We start from the raw sequence: 19,878 nt of genomic DNA, 5'->3' as shown, positions 1-19,878 counted from the left end.
AGGAAGGATGGTGGCTCAGCAAGGCCATTTAATTTTTTTATTTTTTAATTTTTTTAAAGATTTTATTTATTTATTCATGAGAGACACAGATAGAGAGAGAGAGAGGCAGAGACACAGAGAAGTAGGCTCCATGCAGGGAGCCGGACGCGGGACTCGATCCCGGGACTCCAGGATCATGCCCTGGGCCGAAGGCAGATGCCAAACCGCTGAGCCACCCAGGGATCCCCAGCAAGGGCATTTTAAAGCTGGGGTGGGAAGGCAGAGGGCATAAGCAAGGCTGGCCACAATAAGACGTAATACTCATCTGGTGCTTTTTCTATTCGCCGAGCACTGATCAAAGTGTTTACATACGCTAACTTATATAATTCTCAGGGCAGCCACAGGGCAGGGTCGAAGGGGTCCAGCTCTATACCTACAGCTAGGATGCTGTAGGCCAAAGGTGAAGTAAACAGGTAACGGATGTGCCTGTGGCTGAGCACAAGGCACTGGGACACCACCACATCAAGGGCAGCCGGGAAAACATAGATGGCACGGAGCACCCACGCTTCCTCCCTCTTCTTTCTTTGTCGGCTGGTCTTCAGGATGTGTCAGCCATTGTCCTAAGCACAGAGAACATACAAATACGTGCCTACAAATAGGAAGAAGGTACAGACTTTGCCTGAAAGGAGAATCTGGAAGATCCAGACAAGTAAACAGCGTGAAGACGTAGGGAAGCAGAAGAGGAAGGAGCCCTTAGTCCCTTTCATTGTGTGGGACGCCCAGGATGGTGGGCAAGGGGAGGTGAGCAGTCACAGAAGGCTTCCTGGAGTAGGTGACACTCAAGGTGAATTTGGAAAGACTAGCAGAATTAGCTCAACTCCTATCACTCAAACTTGGCAGCCCCAAACCAGCACCTGGAAAGTTTGTGGGTTTTTTTTTTTTTTTAAACAGATGCTGGCACCACTCCACACCTACTCATCAGAATCTCTCAGGATGGGACCCAGAATCAGTATTTTTTAAAAAGCTCTTCAAGTGATTCTGATACAGTTGGCCTGCAGATGTGCTTTAGGAGCCACTGACCAAGGGAGGAAGGAATTACATACACTGCCAGCAGATCCATTTGTTAATAAGCATTAGTGAGGTTTTACTGAGCTCTGACTATGTGCCCTGCCTTGTGCGAGGCCTGGTGACACAAAAACGAGGAATGCAATCTGTCCCCAGAAAGCCTGGAGTCTAACGCAGTGGTTCTCAGCCCTGGATGGACATTAGAGCCTCTGAAGAGCTTTCCAAAAGATGATTCCTGGTCCCCTTCCAAACCAATTAAGTCATAATCTCTGGGGCTGGAGCACAAGTGATTTTAAAGTTCAGCCAAATTTGAGAGCCCATGGTTTAATGAGAGAGAGAGAGAGAGAGAGAGAGAGAGAAGGAGAGAGAAAGAAAGAGAGACTTTTACACAACAGAACATTCTTTTACAGGGTGGTGATGCAATGATAGAGACATGCGGGCAAAGGGGGCATTTTCTCCCACTGAGGCTGACTCCCTAGAGGAGGGGTCACTGGTGCTGGGTCGAACAGGCCAGAGGGAAATGGGGAGGAGACTGGGGAAGAGGCAGCGGGTAGGGAATTCCAAGCCGAGGGGACAAAATGAGCCAACACACGGAGGGAAGAAAGCGTGGAATGGACTGGGGTTCTCGCTGTCCGTTCCCCCCACGGACTCCAGAGCAGGATGGGTGCGGCAGGCTGGAGGCAGGCAGAGGGGAAAGCATGTCAAACACCCGGCTTTCTGCCTGCTTTTGTGCACTGCGGAGAGTCCTTTAAAGATTTTTAAGCATCCTTTAATGACCTGGTTGCTGTGAGTTTTTGGTTTTTGTTTCTTTTTTTTTTTTTAAATACTTTGGGTAGTATGGGGCTAGATTTAAAGGGGATAAGCTTGAGCCTGGGAAACTAGTCAGAGGCTCCCGCAGAGGAAGGGACAAGGCTTGCACTCAGATGTGGGGTGGGGGGGAGACCCGGACAGGAGAGCTCGGTGAAGGGCTGGCAATGGGGTTTGGGGGAAAGATGCTCAGTTTCAAGCTCGTAGATCTGGGCAGACGGTGCTATCCTAGACTGTGATGGGGAGGAAGAACAGGAACTGCTCTGGGGGGGAAGATATTCTCCGTTTTGCCAGACTGAGACTGAAGTGCCTGAGGGAGCAGCCTGGGGATGTGCGGCTGTGGGTCTGACGCTTCAGGCAGAAGTCAGGGCTGGAGATCTTAGGAAGTTATCAGCAGGTAGGTGGGAGAAGCGCCCAGGGACAGATGGGACCACCAGGGAGATGATGTACAATGAGAGTGGCTGGCCAAGGATGGATCCCTGGGAGCTTAACTTAAGCATCCGAGGGAGGTGAGAGTCACCCACAAGGGAATTAAGAGCAATCAGAGAAAGATGGGGATACGCTGGGGTGTGGTGTCATGGGGCCAAGTGAGTGCAGAGTTTCAAGGGAAAGCTGTCATCCCGTTGAAGACTTTAAAATGTCCATTAAGCAGTTAGGATCCTTTGTCACCAGCAGTTTTGGTGCAATCCCAGGATGTGGCTTGAGAAGTGAATGGAGGGGAAAAGGTGTTGACTCTTTCCAGAAGCCTGAGAAGAGGTAAGCGAGGAGATCTGCATAAAGCAGGGGAAAGTGGGGGTCAGGGGATAGATTTTGAGAAAACACACTGACCTCTTCCTTCTCCACCTGAGACTTTATTCTGGACACTCCCATCCCTCTTCTGCCTTTCTTGAGTTCACACCTTCTCCTCCCACTTATTTGATTGGGTTTGAACCACTCCCCGGCAAAGTCACAGACATACACCAAGTTTGATCATTTTCCAATTGCTTGTTTCACTTGGTTCTCTGCCATTCAATGGATTTACTGTCCATTTCCACATCTGGCAGCCACAATGCGAGAGAGTAGTCTAAAAGGTGTGCAGTTTTGAGGTCTGGAAAGAAGGGGGCCAGGAATATGGACAAGACTTGGCGAACGGGCTGGGGATCTCTGATGCTTTACTGCTAAGTTCCTGGGGGACTTTCCATGTGTTCTTAACATTTTGCTATCAAAGGACACCCACAGTGGTACTTAGCATGCTCCCCAGAATACTGTGATCCAACGCCCACAGCCACAGATGGGACCAGAAGGCACTGCTGTTTCCCTAGAAACACTCCCACTGTCAGGGATGCAATCCTGGGGCTGGTTCATTAGGGTTGCCTGCACCCTGGCTGGTACTTCTCGGCTCCTCATTCTTCTTTCTACTGCTAAAATGTCACTGGTCCCAGAGTCTACATCTTAACCCAAGCCTCCTCCTCCATGATGGTGGTGGTAATGGGGGTGCTGCCCAAAAGCTCCTGCGCATGGCCCAGGCTATTTTCTCAATCACTTAGCCAGAGCAACATTAGCTAAGTGGAGAGATCAGGGAATAGGGCCTTCATATGGAAACTTCAGGCAAAAATCAACCATGTCCCTATTAGGAAGAAAGAACTGAAGCTTTTTAAAGGACTCCCAAGGGGAAAGAAGGAGGTCATGCAGTCAACAGCTGTCTCAGACACTGCAACATAAGCAACGATCTCCAGGCAGACAGGCTGGTAAGCAGGTTGGGATCCCGCGGCTGGCATCTGTTGGGTTTTCCCAATTTAGTGGTCTAAGGTCATTTCCATATGACACATGGCAAGGCTGAACGAATCTACTAGAGAAACAATGCTTTTTTCCTGGCACTTCTTAAGTGTCGGTGACAAGAAGGATAGAGGACAGTAGCAAGCCACGGTGAGATTCTGTGAAGGTCAGAAACAGCCTATGAATGTCCAGAACACTTCCCTTCTCCTCTTGAGATTCCCTGTAAGAGTGTATCCCCTCCGCATGCATGTGGTTCAAGAAATCCTAGAGGCATATGGGCGTTCCTTATCGTTCTGCTCAAAGGTTCCATGGAGAAGCCTGATCCCAGTCTACAGGGAGATTAAGGGGCGTTTTGTGAATTCCGATATATTTGTATAGCAGAGAAGCTGAGGACCTGGGAACATGGAGTAAACTTGGAGCCACCTCTGACTTTATTTATTTATTTATTATTTTTTTTAAGTTTATTTATGATAGTCACACACAGAGAAAGAGAGAGGCAGAGACACAAGGCAGAGGGAGAAGCAGGCTCCATGCACCGGGAACCTGACACGGGACTCGATCCCGGGTCTCCAGGATCGTGCCCCGGGCCAAAGGCAGGCACCAAACCGCTGCGCCACCCAGGGATCCCCACTTACTTATTAATTAAAAAGATTTTATTTATTTGAGGGAGAGTGAGTGAGCATGTGTGGGGGAGGAGCAGAGGGAAAGGGAGAAGCAGACTCCCTGCTGAATGTGGAGCCCCAAGAGAGGCTCGATCCCAGGACCCTGAGATCATGACCTGAGTCAAAGACAGACACCCAACTGACTGAGCCACCCAGGAGCTTCCCAATGTTCTCATTTAAAATGAAGATACTGGGCAGCCCCAGTGGCGCAGCTGTTTAGCGCCACCTGCAGCCCAGGGCGTGATCCTAGAGACCCTGGATCGAGTCCCACATCAGGCTCTCTACATGGAGCCTGCTTCTCCCTCTGCCTGTGTCTCTGCCTCTCTCTCTCTCTGTGTCTATGAATAAATAAATAAAATCTTAAAAAAAAAAAAAAGATAAAATGAGGATACTGATGGGGCACCTGGGTGGCTCAGTCGGTTAAGGGTCCAACTTTTGGTTTCAGTTCAGGTTGTGATCTCAGGGTCATGGGATCGGGCCCACTGTGCTTGGGGTTCTCGCTCCCTTTCCCTCTTCCCCTCCCCCTGCTCATGCTCACTCACTCACTCTCTCTCTCTCTCAAATAAATAAAATCTTTTAAAATAAATAAACCATAAAATAAAATAAAATAAAATAAAATAAAATAAAATAAAATAAGGATACTGAGGTCGGGAGAGAAGAAGTCTCCCATTAAGCATGCTGTCCAGGGATGTGGGTGGGGTAAGACATGGCTTAATGCCTCTTTTCTTCCACGTGTGGTATGTCAGGGAGTTAAGAGTCTACTCTAGCATGGGTAACAAAACTCTGGTTCATCCATGGGAAGAAGGATTTAGTCCCATATTTTTTGTTTTTGTGTTTGTTTCCCCAGAAAACCCCCCAAAACCCATCCACAGGGGCTTCCTACCTCTTGGGGTATGTTCCATGCCATGTAGACGTGGCTTTTAAATTCATCCATCCAGACTTCAGCCACCCTGAGAGCATTCCTGCGGACATGGGCCGTGAGGTCCTCGGTGTAGGGCTTGTGGGCTCGCTCAATGTGGGCAATCCGCGAGCATGGCAGGACCTCCACGCTGCCGCCACACTGCCATACCTGTAGAAGACACAGAGCCACTCATCAGTGCCTGGACCCGACTCTGAGCCACTAAACCAGACCACAGGTGCCCATGCAACCTGAGCATGGGCAACTCCAGCTCTCTTCATCTTGTCTCCTCAGACCACTGTCTGCAAAGGCAGTGAGCTCTACCCTATTTGTACTCCTATAGAGGGAAGATTATTGAGTCGTTTTGTCTTGTTTCTTGTTGCCATGGATTTACAAGCAAAGAATTAATGCACCTTCTCTTTCTATTCTTTCCACCCCGCAAAGAGGAGATTAAATGTTTTGTGACCAAAGATCTGAGTTCTCTTTGCTCCTGGTGGAGAAGTTAACAAAAATTTTCAGAAAGGTCTCTGCAGCCACGCTTGACATGGAGAAAGCAGCAGAGACTCCCAGCAGAGATAACATCCTTAAATGGACCACAGGGGTCTGGACACAGGTTAGTGATCATCAGAGGGAGAGAGCCAGGTGTCCCTCTCTTGGTCCATCTGTCCTCAGGTTTGAGTTCTGATAGAACCCAAGACAGGGGGAGAGACAAAGAAGGGAACCCTGTGAAACTTCTCTCTGACCTCAGTGACTAAAAGCTTGAACTAGGTGCAATTTTATTTAAAGGAAAAATGATCTTCTATTCCGAGTGTCAAGGGACAATGTCTTAGAAGTCTTGCCACAATCATTCCAGTCGCTCTGAACTTTCAGTGTTCTGGAATGTGCACATCCTTTTGTACCCTTAGGTTTTTGCCTATCCTATTTGTCATTTTAGAATGCCACTCCTTCTCCAGCTGAAAAAACATAATCTCTCAAGATTTTGGTCACATGACCTCTCTGTTGGAGGGTCTTTGTGAAATTCTTGGGGCAGAGCCAATTGCTCCCTTCTCTGGCCCTCAAAGCTCTTGGTATCACAACTTCCTGCTTAACTATGAGCCTCCCTCCTTTCCTCTCTCTGAGTTCCGAGATGGAAGAACCAGGATCTCACCCACTTCTCATCTCTAGCACCTGACACAAGGCCTGGGACATATAGGTACTTTGTAAGTACTTGTTGAATAAATATATGGATGATGATATTTAATCACTCAATCAATAAGTGGTTGATGCTTAATAAACATGAGATGAATCTGAAATACTTGAGCAGAGCTGATAAGTGAGGCTTCTGAGGGAAAAGTCATCCCCTCTTGGTGGACAGCAGTGGCTGCCTGTCAGGTACTGTCAGCTGGACAGTTTGGTACATAATGTTCACGCTTATAACATGTATCCATCAGTGACCATAAGTCTTCATCCAAGATGAGGTCAACTTTGTTTTTTCTTTCTTTTTTTTTTTTTTCAAGTATAGTTAACATACTTAGTTTTAGGTGTATAATGTAATGATTCAACAATTCTATACATTTCTCAGTGTTCATCAAGATAAGTACACTCTAGGGTCACCTTTTTTTTTTAAGATTTTATTTATTTTTTCATGAAACACACACACACACAGAGGGAGGGAGGCAGAGACACAGGCAGAGGAGAAGCAGGCTCCATGCAGGGAGCCCTACGCAGGACTTGATCCTGGGACTCCAGGATCACGCCCTGGGCTGAAGGTGGCGCTAAACTGCTGAGCCACACGGGCTGCCCTAGGGTCACCTTTGAATTTCCCTTAATTACCCCTGAGTTAGGAACAGAATGCTTTCTCTTCTGCCTGTTTTGTACCAGTAGGTTGGTCTCTAGGGACTGTCAGAGTTAGAAAGCAACTGATCACCTTTCTACTTTCTGAGCTTATCTTGCATTTAGTATATTATTTAGGACCACTGGAAGGGAAACCAGCGCTCCCACTGGGTATCTCCCATGTGCCAGGTACTGGACTACGCATGTGGGCAGGCGGCACAGTGTGGTGGTTATGAGCAGAAGATTTGGAACCAGACTACTTGGATTTAAATCCTGGCTCTGTTTCACACTAGCTGCATGACCTTGGGTGAGTCACTCGATCTCACTGTGTTTCAGTTTCCTCCTGTCAAATGGGGATTATAATAGCACCTCTCTCATGAGGTTACCGAGGAGATTAAGGTGATTATACACAGAGTGCTTAGAAAAATGCCTGGCACATAATAAACATGCCATCGGCTCAGCCATTACTATACAAATTATGTTCAGCAGGCTCTTCGGAATAACCCTGTGAGGCAGTTGTTAATGTCTCCAGTTCCAAATGGGGAAACTGAGACTCAAGACTGTCCCCTTGGCCAAGGCCACACAGCTGGTACTGAAGACAAAAGGATCTGTTTGATCCCCAGTGAAGCCCACGGAAGAGAGGAAGCCATGGAAGGCCTCAGGCTGTGTAGCTTCATTTCCATGACCTGCACATTCTGGGGATCACGCTGACTTCCAATTCACTTTGCTCAGATTTGCAATGAAAGCCTGTGAATATTCCCAATATGTTACTGACAACACAAAGAGTCGGGGTAATTATTCTTTTGCAACTGGAAGGGAGGCTATTACTCGGCATATTTCAGCAACACAACACAGAACATGATTCATAACAAAGCTCTTTTATTACAAGACCTGTTTCTCAAAGAGTCTGTTCACCATTTCACCTTAGAGTGGGCGCATCTGCCTGGTTCTGATCAGAAGGGTGGCGGCTGCCCCTCCCATCCACCTGGAGTGCACAGGACAAGGAACCGTGTGATCTCACTGGTGGGTCTCAAACCCACTCCTGTTTTCCTTCATTATGGCCACCGCCCCTGTCCAGACCACTGTCATGTCTCATCTAGACTCTGCAACAGACTCCGAACAACTGATCTCCCTCCTCCCTCCTGGCTCCTCCAGGCTCTTCTCCTCCCAGCAGCCAGAGTGATCTTTCCAAGGTGTCAAGTGGACCACCTCCCCCCTGTACCCTGCCAGCACAGTCCCGAGGCTCCTGGGGCCCAGGCCTGCCCACCGCCCCCAGCCCAGGGCTTGCTTCCCAAGCACTCTATGCCATAGCCACGCTGACATTTTTTCACTTTGCCCAGCACGGTTTGTTCTCCCAACCCTGGACTTCCACACATACACTTACATACGCCACCCCTGCCCCAGGGTCTCCTAAGGACACGGGCTAAATGGTGCTCAGGACAGATCATGGGTTTCCAGCAGAGGTGGGGCTGGCCCACATAGAATTTGATAGCACAGCTTTGGAACCAGTGAGAGCTAAATTCAAATATTTTGCTTCTGCCACCTGCTGCTGTGCCACCTTTGGCAGGTTACTTCTCTGCTCAACCCTCAAATTCGCCCAGTGGAAGAGGGGGATGATGTGTGGATTCATGTTCAACCCTGGACCTGCTTCAGTTTAGCCCCTACCAAGGAGGTAGAGGTGAGACACCTGAGTCCATTCTGTTGCCTCTGTGTGCCTGCTGAGGGGCCACTTTGGGCCACTTAACCTCTTGTCTACGAAACACGCATAACAGAGGTCATTCTCACATAGGGCTATGGGCTCAGGAAGCCCCTGCACACGTTATTATTTTATAATAACCTTATAATCACTGCTATTTGGCTGTCCTATACATTCACCTTCGGGAGAAATATAAGTGCGGAGGACTCGTACGTCTGGCTGAAGCCCACCAGCCAAGAGACAGGCTGCCTTCCAGAGTGCCCTGCCAGTGTGGAAGGGTGCACCAGCCTCCTCCCTAGAGACTCAGAGCACTTGCTAACCCAGACGTCATCCTCGCTCTCCTCCCTTCTGTGCAAAGGAACTCATCGATGGAGAGGGTGGTGGCAGCTGTCTTGAAGGCCACCTTTGGGTTCCTAGCAGTCTCTGGGCATTGGAGCAGAAGGGAGTGGATTCAGCAGGCTTATCCCACTGCTTCAGGACCCTGCCCAATGATGCTGATATAAATAAGAGGAAGCCCGTGCTCTCTGATCCCTGGGTGATGAGCAGCTCTGCTGACCAATAACTTGACACACACAGATTCTCAAAAGTCTTATCTACAGGTGATCTCAGAGACCCTCTCGTGGATGGTAGACAAAGGATAGGAAAGAAGATCACTGGCATTTGGACCATGATGTGGAAGATGATATCATGAAACTTCCATGGAGTTTTGGGTGGGGTAGGGAATGAGGACATGGGGGAGGGGAGCTGTGTCTGGGACACTTCACAGCTGGCATGAGGTAGAAAGACCCAAACCAGAAGGAGGCTACAGACAGGAAGGATTGTACCAGAGAAGCAGGGCCACTGGATGGATGGCAAAGATGTGGGAGACAGCGATGGCTTAGCCTTGCAAGCTCCAGGGGGTGAGGGTGCCAACAGAGGGAGGGTCGGGAAGGTGGGCACCAAAGACACAGCTGAGAAATGAAGGCCAAGGGTAAACAAGAAGGCAGATGAGGTCATGGGATCACAGGAAGCACCTACAAGATGTAGAGCCTGATTTATACATAGGCTGCATGTGAGCCTGGCTCCTTACAACAAGGGAGGCACTGGGGACTCCTGGATGTAGGCTGGATCTTGTGGCTTCTGGATGGGCGAGGGGAAATATATTTCTTGACCACACCAAGTTCTTCCCGATCCCTGTTTCTTTGCACCTGTTATTCCATCTTCTGGAACAATTCCCCCCAACTTGTTACCCAGCTCAAATATTACCTTCTCTGACCGCCCCCATTAGGTTCCCTCGGAATACTCACAGCACCCCACCCTTTCTCTCCGCAACACTTATTCACAACACTTCCACTTAATGCCCTTACTCTTTCAAAGTCTCTCCCCTGCCCCTGGTTAGACTAGAAGCTCCAGGAAGACAAGGATCGTGTCGCATACACCGGCACAAGCATTCGGTATATGTTCACAATAACCGTCACTTCAACGAGTGATTCCAGCAACCCGAGCCCTGGGCTTTCACTGACTACGGAGAGGCAGTTTTAACTCGCTCAGCTGGATCCCCTAATCAAGGCCATAAACATAAAATGTGGCCAGATTTTACTGAACACAATGACTTCCTTCAAACCCAAGCGGTTTTTCAGCAAAGCTCTGACATTTAAGTGCACGCTGCTGTAACTGAAGAGAGTCACTTTGGCTGCAGAGCTTAAATTAACGTTGTAAAACCTGGCAAGTCGTCAAATGAGTGTCGTGGAAAGCAGGCGGCTTCATCTTGTGAAGCCATGAATGCACCGTAGAGAAAGCCCTCAACCTGGCCGGGGCTTGCATACACCCACAGAGGAGCTGCTGGGCTTCCCCCAGAGGTGACTAAGAACGGGAAGGAGATGGTAAACAACAGTTACTCAGCGTGGAGCACAGTCTCACTCACTGCCAGCCCTTCCCAGACAGTCCTAATCCTATTATTGTTTGCAGAAAGGCTTGGAGCATCCAAGCCTGGGAACCATCTGCAAAGGCAGGTCTTGGGGGCTGATGGAGAGGGTTTGAATCCCGCCTCCGTTGCACATTAGCCTTTGACTTGAACCTGTCTTTGGATGTCAATTGCCTTTTTTATTGGGGATTATGATGCCCTGGCAGGTTTAAAAGAGATGCTTTATAGAAAACTCCCACTAGCAAAGACAGGCATGTCGCGGGTTCTCAGGAAAGGTCAGGTTCCTTTCCCTTTCCTGGACTGGGAGCCGCTGGTACAAGGTCAGGGTTAAAAGATCTGAGTTTATGTTCCGTTTGTTTGCCACTTACATAAACAAGCCTGTTTCCCTCCCCAGCCTCAGGTTTCTCCTAGCTGCCAAATGGAGGAACTGAACTCAGTGACGTGATAGATCCCTTCTACTTCTTGCATTCTGTGATTCTACGTTTTCTTGCCAGTACCTCAAATGACACCAAGTATTTGAGACACGACTGGCAGAGTCATAAATTGGAAGCTGTGAAATAGGGAGACACTGGAGGCAAGGCACACAGGATACAGTTGGACCATTCTTCCCACTCCGAGACTTGTGATCACTCCACAGTCTATGTCAAGGATAGCAGATAATACTTCCATGTTAAATCCATTCACTTATTAATGTCCTTCTGAAGCACTGTGTTGAGAAGGATTCTCCGGGCTCAATGGAAAAACATGCCACAATTTATTAGTAATGTTTACTGTACGCAAGGGCTCAGGGGTGGTGGCATTTCAGCCTTGTACTTCACAGCCATGGACCGCAGGATCCCAATTCCTGTCCAGCTTTTTATCTCCTCATGACTTTTAATGATCTCTTTGCTCTTGCCAAAATGTTCCCACTATTCCTTTAGTCTAGAAAGCCTCCTTCCTGCTCTCCATCCATCCAAAGCCAGCCTGGCCCAGTTCCTCCGAACTCCTGAAACACATGATTTGTACCACTCATGTGGTCCGTATTTCTTGGCTCGTGTTGTTAATTAGCTTTTTATGTGTAACTGTCTCGCCTAACTTGGCTGTGAAATGCTGAGACAGAGTAGAAAGCCAAAGCAGGCAGGCTGGGGGAAGGAAGACAAGGAGGCTGGAGGTTGAGATCGAGGCCTGAGAATAGCTGGCACAAGCCCAGGAACTCATTTGCAGGATGATTGTAGGGTCAGAAATGCAGGCAAACAAAGACACCGACCAGGGCTGCGCAGGGCCCTCCTTCTCCGGGTGTCCTTCCATTCTGTGCCCTGGGCACCTTGCTTTCATCTCACCCTAGGCCTGGTCCTCATGGGAGTAAGAAGGGAAGAGGGACCGAGTCTGGGCAAAGCTGTGACAAAAGCCAGAAGCCACCAGCAAGCTGAGGTTAAGGATGTGATGGCGCAGTGGAGGAGCCAGGATGAGACAATGTAAAGCATGGAGCCAACCTTGCTCCAAAACGCATCTCATTCCTATACTTCAGTAACCTTCAGTCTCCAGAGAAAGATCGCGTTCCTCAACGTGATTTGGAAGACTTCTGAGACCTGGTCCCTCCTGTTTGCTGCAGCTTCATCTGCCATCCTCTGCTATCCTGTTACACCGACTTCTCTTTAATTCCTGGGGCAGACCTGGGAGTCCTGTTCTTGGTATTTCTGCCCTGCACCCATACTATTCCCTTTTCTGGAATTCTTTCCTCGCAATACATTTATTTGTCTAGTAATTCCTACCTACTTTTCCTGGCTGCCCTAAATTTGGTTAAATGCCTCTGCCACATGTTGCTGTATCACCTATACTTTCTCGTGCACAGCACTTAGGGTAGCTGTGTGCATAGGCACAGTTAAAGACGCATAATACAAGGAACAACTGTTTACCTACCATCCTGCTTAAGAAACAGTACATTAGCAGTAACTCAGAAAACTGTGTGCTCTTCCTTACTCCCAAAGGCAACCCATTATCCTGAATTTTGTTAATTTCCTTGCCATCAACCTACACTACCTATTTGGTTTTTACCTGTTTTTGAGCGTTATATAAATGAAAGCATATTGTCTGCATTCTGCAGCTTGCTTCTTGGTCCATTTATTTTCATCACCATAGTGTTCCATTGTATAAATACACAGTAGTTTACTTATACATCCTCTTGTTGGTCGACAGCCTGGCTGTTTCCAGTATAATGAAGAGCACTCCTTGGAACATTCTTATGCATGTCTCTTGGCGCCCAAGAGCAAGCACCTCTCCGTGTGTGTTTACACCACGGGGGAATTTCTGAGGCATAGGTTGTATACACATTCAACTTTCCTCAGGAAAGAGAAACTCTTCCAGAGTGAGCATAGCAAGCCCTGCTCCCACCAGCGCAGATGAGCTCTCAGGTTGCTTCGCAATCTCGCCAACATTTGGCATTGTCCAGCTTTTTAATTCTTGCCAATCCAATGGATGTGAAGTTGACTCTTGCCGTAGCTTTAATCTGTAACTCCTTGGTGTGCAGGGAGCTGGGACTTTAGCCTGTTTCTAGGTCTGCAATACCAGCCTTCAAGAGAAGACCCACGGGCACCTTGCCCTCATGAAGGAATCTCTAGTGTCTCCACAGGGCCTGGCACATGACAAGTGCTTGATAAATACTTACTGCATGAATGTGGAATCAAGAGTTGGGCCTTAGTGCTGAATTATCTCCAGTATACTTTCCTTGGTGTCTTTCCAGGTTTCCAAGGGTAGATACTTCATTATTTTAAAGTGTAAAAAAGAAACATTTTTAAAGTCTGACAATGCTTATTTCTTCCATCAGACCCCACAGAAAAGCACTCCCTGGGGATATAGTTTCTCCAAGCCCTCTTCTGGCAATAAACATTGCCAAAGAGTCCTCTGGACAGAATTGCTGCTTGGGAAAAAAAAAGTGATGCTTTTTCTTGGAAGGTGTCCCTAAAGGGGTCTGATTTGGGGGTCAGCTCTAAGAAGCACTTGAGGCAGTTTCCCTGTTTGAAAAGGATTCTTCATAACTATCAGAAAGCAGCAGGAGGATTCGTCTGGCGAAATTCCAAGAAGAGACCAGCTGGGCTGGAATGTCTGGAAGCTTTTCATGAAGAGAAAGTTAAAAGGCTGTTTTGTGGGGACTTGAGATTTGCTGAAACAGCTTCTTACCTACAGGAAACCGAGGGGCAGGGATGGCTCCGGGCTCAGCAAACTAACCCATCACATACAGGGAACTCTGCTTTTCCTCAGACCCCAGGGCTCTGACTATAAAGACTGGGGCCAGGGAGTTCACTTCGTCATGGGAAATTTCACGAGGACTGCTTTGCAAACATGGGGTCATTGAGAACAGCGGGCATCTTTCAATGGTTTCAACCAAGTAGAGTTTATTCATGGTAACCTCAGATCTCATACCAGCCAGTGGGCCTGGTTCATATTGCCCCACACTCAAGCTAGGTTGAATTCATGACCAAAAGGAAGAAGTCCGGCCTGAACATATTGAGGTTAGTGAAGTGGAGCCAGGAGGAGGATAGTCCTCAAGGGTGCAGTAGACTTCTACTGCTCACGAATGTCTGCTCCTCTATATATCCCATCCTCCCTCACAGTCAGGAGGGATCCTGTGAGCAGCCCAGTGAAATGGTCATTTCCGGAACAAGGTCGGTAAGGATCCAGTGTGGGAAGTCCATGAGCACTTCTATGTCTCTCCCTCCCAATCTGCTGGATGCTTAAGGCAGGATGATCTCCAAGTTCAGAGATGGCAAACCCCCTGAGGGAAGTCACCACTAAGAGACTAGCTGCCCAGGACAGCCTCCCACCCTGCAGGAGACTAATGTGAGCAGGAAAGAAACTTGCTCTGGGTTAAGCCTCTGGGGCTTGGGGGCTACTGGTGTAGCTTTGATTAATACAAGTTGTCAAAGGGGCGAAGTGACCAGAGAGGCTTGGGCTCTGCAGCACCGATAATCAGGGATTTAGTCCATCAACTGGGACTTTGTAACAGAAAGTTCCAGGCATGGGGAAAGATTGTTCAGAAGGTGACAACTTCCCAAGTCCAGGTGATGAGTCTGGTCAGAGCAGGACCCCACAGAGGCTGGGAAATCTACAGAAAATAGATTTGATCCCAGGGAGTGGGGCTACCAGGAGAAGGCGGTGTTAGGACTGTTGCAAAACAGGCTGTAGGTGAGAGTCTGCTTCATGTTCAGAACCAGAGCAGAGGTCAGAAAACAAAGAAAGAAGCCAGCAGAGTGGAAGAGGAAAAGGCTGTGGCTTGGAGATCATGCACAGCTCAGGGTGCCCCAGATGACGAGGTAGTAGCCCTGTGGCTGCTCCTCTAATTCTGGAGTGAGCCAGGTGAGTCCAGGGCTGCAGCCACGTCCCGGCCTTGGTCAGGTAACGTGACAGGGCTGACCCTCACAGCTTCTCACGCATGAGGCTGGGAAGGCTGGCTAAATCCAGTCTAGGCATTTCTATAGAACCAAAACTATAGAAGTCCCAGGCTCTGAGAGAGAAGTATTAGCTAAGTTCCAAAGCAGGGTCCCATTGACACGTGAGGTATCTACTCTAATCGAGTCTTTGTTTTGAGCTAAGATCTCTGGCCCCATTACCATCACTGATGCTGCTAGAGAATAATAATAAGCTTGAATGTCACAGGGACTCGGGGAGCAATTTTCTAAAATCCAAATAAAACCTTTCTCATTGCTAGCCCGAGAGTCATTTTTATCAGATAAGTTGGCCCATCCATTTACTCCGGAGTGTTCAATGCCCTCTCTGGTGGGTTAAGTCCCTTTGAATTGCCGTGAGCATCTTCTCCTTGTGGACGTATTCAGAAAAGCCCACTCTATCCAGCTGTTATTCAAAGCTGATCCCCTGGACTATGTTTAATTTATACTTTGCTATATGAAGATGAACCACTTACTCATTTAAAGTGTTTCCTTTTTTATGTCTTTAATCAGTGGCTGTTTCTCTCCTCTCTCAGAAGCTTAATCTAATCAGAAACAAATCCCACACATATGAATGGCTCATTAGCATGTCCCAATCAAATTCAAATTGATGATCCCTATCAGGTGCCCCCTCCAAAGGGTGACATTGGCCCAAGGAATGACTCTTTGGACCAATGTCTGAAGACTATAGCTCATGGTAAGTAAGGAGAATCCTTTCTGAAATGCAAAACAACCAGGAAACCACTGGACAAAAGGATACGCTCTGTCATCACACCCCCCAACACCTCCAGAACATCAGGGGCCACATGGCTCAGTCATGTATGTGTCACTGAGATGGCATAGGTGGGAAAGTTTGGCTGTTCGGTGGACTTGGGGCACAGACATTCGAGGAGTCTATGTGTCTGGCCCAAGCATCACCCCCTTATTTGGATTAGTGGGGCCCTGAAGATTACCAATCAGATGATAAAAAGGAATCTGAGATGCTGAAGATTCTCTCCCTCAGAAATGGTATTTGTTCTAGCAGCTTTCCTCTTACTCCATTGGAATTCAGATTTAAAAAGCTGGTGCGCTGGGTCTTCACTTAGAGATTTGCCCTTTTCATACGCATCAAAATGAATTGTCAGTTTGAGTCTGATCTCTGAAAGGTACCTACAGCAAACTCACATTAAAAATGGGATTTATAAAGGAGATCAGCTTGCAGTACAGAACTGAAGGAGACCAAACAGATTTACCTCCCATCATTTCCCAGGTGAGCAAAGTGAGGCTCAAGGTCAGGTGATAATTTAGAAGCAGAGTAGGAAATGTATCCAAGACCTGTGCCTCTTGAGAGACAGGAGGTCCCTGTGGTTCAGAGCACAGGCTCTGGGGTTAAGCAGTGTTGGTGTCAAAGCCTACATTTCTCATTTGCTGGACTGGTGACTTTAGGCAATTCATTTCACCTTCTAACATTCAATTTCCTGGTCTGTGAAATGGAGACAAAAATGACACACTGCAAAAATAGTTGTGAGAATTAAATGAGCTACATTCCTCCGAGCTCAAGATTTATATATCCAACTGCCTACATGTCACCTCCACTTGTGTGTCTCTCAGGCATCGCAAGCTTGCCTTGTGCAAAACCACATTCTCAATTTCCTTCCCTGCCTCCCCATCTGTCCCCTAGTCTTCCCATCGTCCACCTAATAGCTAAAGCCTAAAGCCTACATCAATAATTATGTAATTCATCCATAACTACATCCTCTTCCTCCCCCTCCACATCCAATAATACATCAGCAAATGCACTCAGTTCTACTGCCTAAGTATAGCTTCAGTTTAATCACATCTCTCAATCTGCAGAGTCAACAGCCTGGTCTGAGCCACCATTTTCTGTGTGTGGACAACTCTATCAACAGTCTCCTAAAAAGTCTCTTTGCTTCAACTCTTCTTGCTCTGCGATCCACCTTCTAAAACCCTAAGTCAGATCATGTCCCTCCTCTGCTTTAATTCAAGTCAACAATCATTTATTGAGCACTTACTATGTGCTAGGCACTGTTGTATGAGAGAATTTTGTCATTGAGCAAAACATACAAAGTCCCTGACTTTCTGGAACTTACATTCCGTGTTTTCTGCTGTGGCATTTGCCGTGAACTGAATTGTGTCACCCCTCCACCAAATTCATATGTTGGAGCCCTAACTCCCCCATGTGATTATACTGGAATAGAGCCTTTAAGGTGGTGATTAAGTTAAATGACGCCATAAGGGTGGAGCCCTGGCCAGAAAGAGCTAGTGTCCTCGTAAGAAGACAAAAGAGACACTAGAGCTCTACCTTGTAAGGACACAGTGAAAAGGTGGTTGTACACAAGCCAGGAAGAGAGGTCTGACTAGCATCGGACCATGCCGGCACCCTGATTTCAGACTTCTAGCCTCCAGAACTGTCAAAAAACAAATTTCCATTGTTTCAGCCACTTCATCTGTGTGTTTTGTTATGGCAGCCCGAGTTGATTGATATAGCACTTACTGAAATTTGTGACTGTATATTTATTCTTTGTTCCCTTTTATCAGCTGTCGGAGCCATTATGCCATTAGCTCCAAGAGGGAAGGGGCTGTGTTTACTTTTTAAACATTGTGTGCTGTTAAACATGTAATTTTAGGCATCGTATGTTCAAAGTCACATATGACGGGTACCTAACAAATGATGTCAAAGGAAAGAACTGCATTAAATGTATGCATAAGATTATAAATTGAGTGACCATGTGTCCTGGCTTGCCCAGGGTACTATTGGTTTATGCCTATTGCTCTAGTGCAATCATTGGTAGTACCTCCTTTCACTCTCAGAAGTGTTCTGGTTGGGATAATAAATTGTAATTTATTTATCTATTTATTATTTACTTATACAGGCCAAATTTAATAGGGCACGACTTGATTTCAGAAATGCTGAGAGCCAAGAAAACTGTCTTGCAATCATTACTAACATTTTATCTCCCCTACTTCATGATATCTTTACATAGCTACAATCCAGGGCAGTGAAAATTACCCAGGTCATAAAGACCCTCACTGATGAGCAGCATCTGAAGCAGGCATAATGAATAAAGTGGGGCACATCACATTCATCACTCCATCACCTGCTGGGGGCTGCACCAAGCAAGGATAGGGACTGGGGTCTGTCCCTTGTACTTTCCAAAACTAGACAGACAGCACACACATAGGGAGAGACAGGACCTAATGGGAGTACTTGTTATTTCCTGGAGTAGTTGACACCAGGGGTTAACTATTTTCAGGACTGGCTTTATGTTCAGGTAACCTTTGCTTGATAGAAAAACTTGGGTGTAGAGGCAATTTCTGTAAACGGTCACGCACAAGCACTGGGAAATTATATTTATCAGTATCCTACTTCTTGCATCCCTTTACAAAGAGGTTTTTTTTTTTTTTTTTTTTTTTTTTTTTTTTTTTTTTAGAAAGAGAGTGCATACGAGTGGGGGGAGGAGCAGAGGGAGAGGGAAAGAGAGAATCTCAAGCAGACTCTTCACTGAGTGTGAAGCCTGATGCCACCAACCCAGGGCTCCACAGGGACTCGATCCCACGACCCTACAATCATAACATGAGCAGTTATCAAGAGTCCGAGAAAGCCAGCCAGGTACCCCGAGAGTAAAGAGCACTGTAATGGGAGTAGATGTCTCTGAATTGCCCTTCTGCAACTTCAGGTTTATGAATATCAGGTCTTGTCGAGCAAAAAATTACAACAGTATGTGGAAGAGGAGGATGAAGGAAAAGGAGAAGAAGGGAAGGGAGAGGAAGGGGGAGGAGCCCCTGCTCACTCTCTGTCACCATAAGGGACTGATTTTGGCCTTGCCTGGTGGCCCCTTCCTGGAAAAGTAGGACTAGAATGTAATGGTGGCAAGAGCCTACCTTCCGGTATCTGATATAAAACAACAGGGAGACTCAGCTAATGAAAAACAAAACACCACAAAAGGAAAAAACAGAGAGAGAGAGAGAGAGAGAGAATGAAAATGAGTGACTCTCCAGAGCTTTAGCATACATTGCTGGCTTCCAGGTTTTTTTCTTGCTTTTATTTTTCCCTTTTCCCCCAAATCAGGAAATTAAACTCTGATACATTACTATTATCTAATCCATAGCCTATAATAAAATTTCATTAATTCTCCCAATAATGGTCTTTATAGCTCTTTTCCTCCTTAGTCCCAACTTTTTAAGGAAGTAAAAATTTCCTTCAGTTTGACTCTCCAAACTCTTTATCAATTATTACCTCTTCTGTGCATCTTATGAATCTTACTCTCCTATGGCTCCCTCATTGAACACAATTAAAAAAACATAAGTGTGAAGACCCTTCCAGAGTAAAATCGTCCATGGGCGCTCTCCCTTTCCTGCTCCCCACCATTTCTAGCTAATTGCTTCGTTATGCACTTTTTTAATTGCTTTGTTCTTTAGGGATTAATTTTGCATTTATCTTTACGAACCGTAAAACTTTTACAATGTACTGTTAAACTGCGTCTGTTCGGCGGCTGGTTGGTAACCGCAGAGTTACTCATGGCTCGTGCGCTCAGTAATGCACTAGGGCAAAGGAGCCTTTCTCTCAATGTTTTCTGATGCCTTCTGGCCCCTGAACATGGCAGGGTCATGGTTCTGGGCAGTTGGGGGTACTGAGCTTCCCACACATATGAAGATCACAAGCAAGGAAGACCCCAAATCCTGGAGTTGCTCCGACCTCAGGGCTCTGGGCATTTCAGGCCCTATGGGTTCCAGGAGGCCACACCTAGTGGACACATCCCAGCACTGCAAGGCTAGCTATAGCTGACCACCTAGAAGGAAATGAAAATTTCAACCACACTGTTAAGGTCAAGTGTGTGCCTTCCCAGGGTGCTAGTACTTGGCCTCTGCCTACAAGGAGA

General features: G+C 47.2%; 1 protein-coding gene and 1 long non-coding RNA gene across 2 annotated transcripts in view; one reads left to right on the top strand and one right to left on the bottom strand.

Moving 5' to 3' along the window:
* The window catches only part of GALNT18 (polypeptide N-acetylgalactosaminyltransferase 18), a 340,362-nt gene that overhangs the window by 56,034 nt on the left and 264,450 nt on the right, over positions 1 to 19,878 (bottom strand). Inside the window, exon 7 of the mRNA XM_041730190.1 lies at positions 5,152 to 5,337. Within this exon, the coding sequence (XP_041586124.1) occupies positions 5,152 to 5,337 (186 nt within the window). The remainder of the gene's footprint in view (positions 1 to 5,151; positions 5,338 to 19,878) is intronic.
* On the top strand, positions 1,580 to 5,262 carry LOC121476310. Its single transcript, XR_005983907.1, has 3 exons — positions 1,580 to 1,830; positions 2,527 to 2,607; positions 5,116 to 5,262. It is a non-coding gene; the product is annotated as an uncharacterized LOC121476310 (long non-coding RNA).

Source organism: Vulpes lagopus, chromosome 15 (genome assembly GCF_018345385.1).
Source record: "Vulpes lagopus strain Blue_001 chromosome 15, ASM1834538v1, whole genome shotgun sequence".
Taxonomy (NCBI): domain Eukaryota; kingdom Metazoa; phylum Chordata; class Mammalia; order Carnivora; family Canidae; genus Vulpes; species Vulpes lagopus.
Note: the sequence above shows the minus strand (reverse complement) of the source record. Positions and strands in the feature narration are given on the sequence as shown.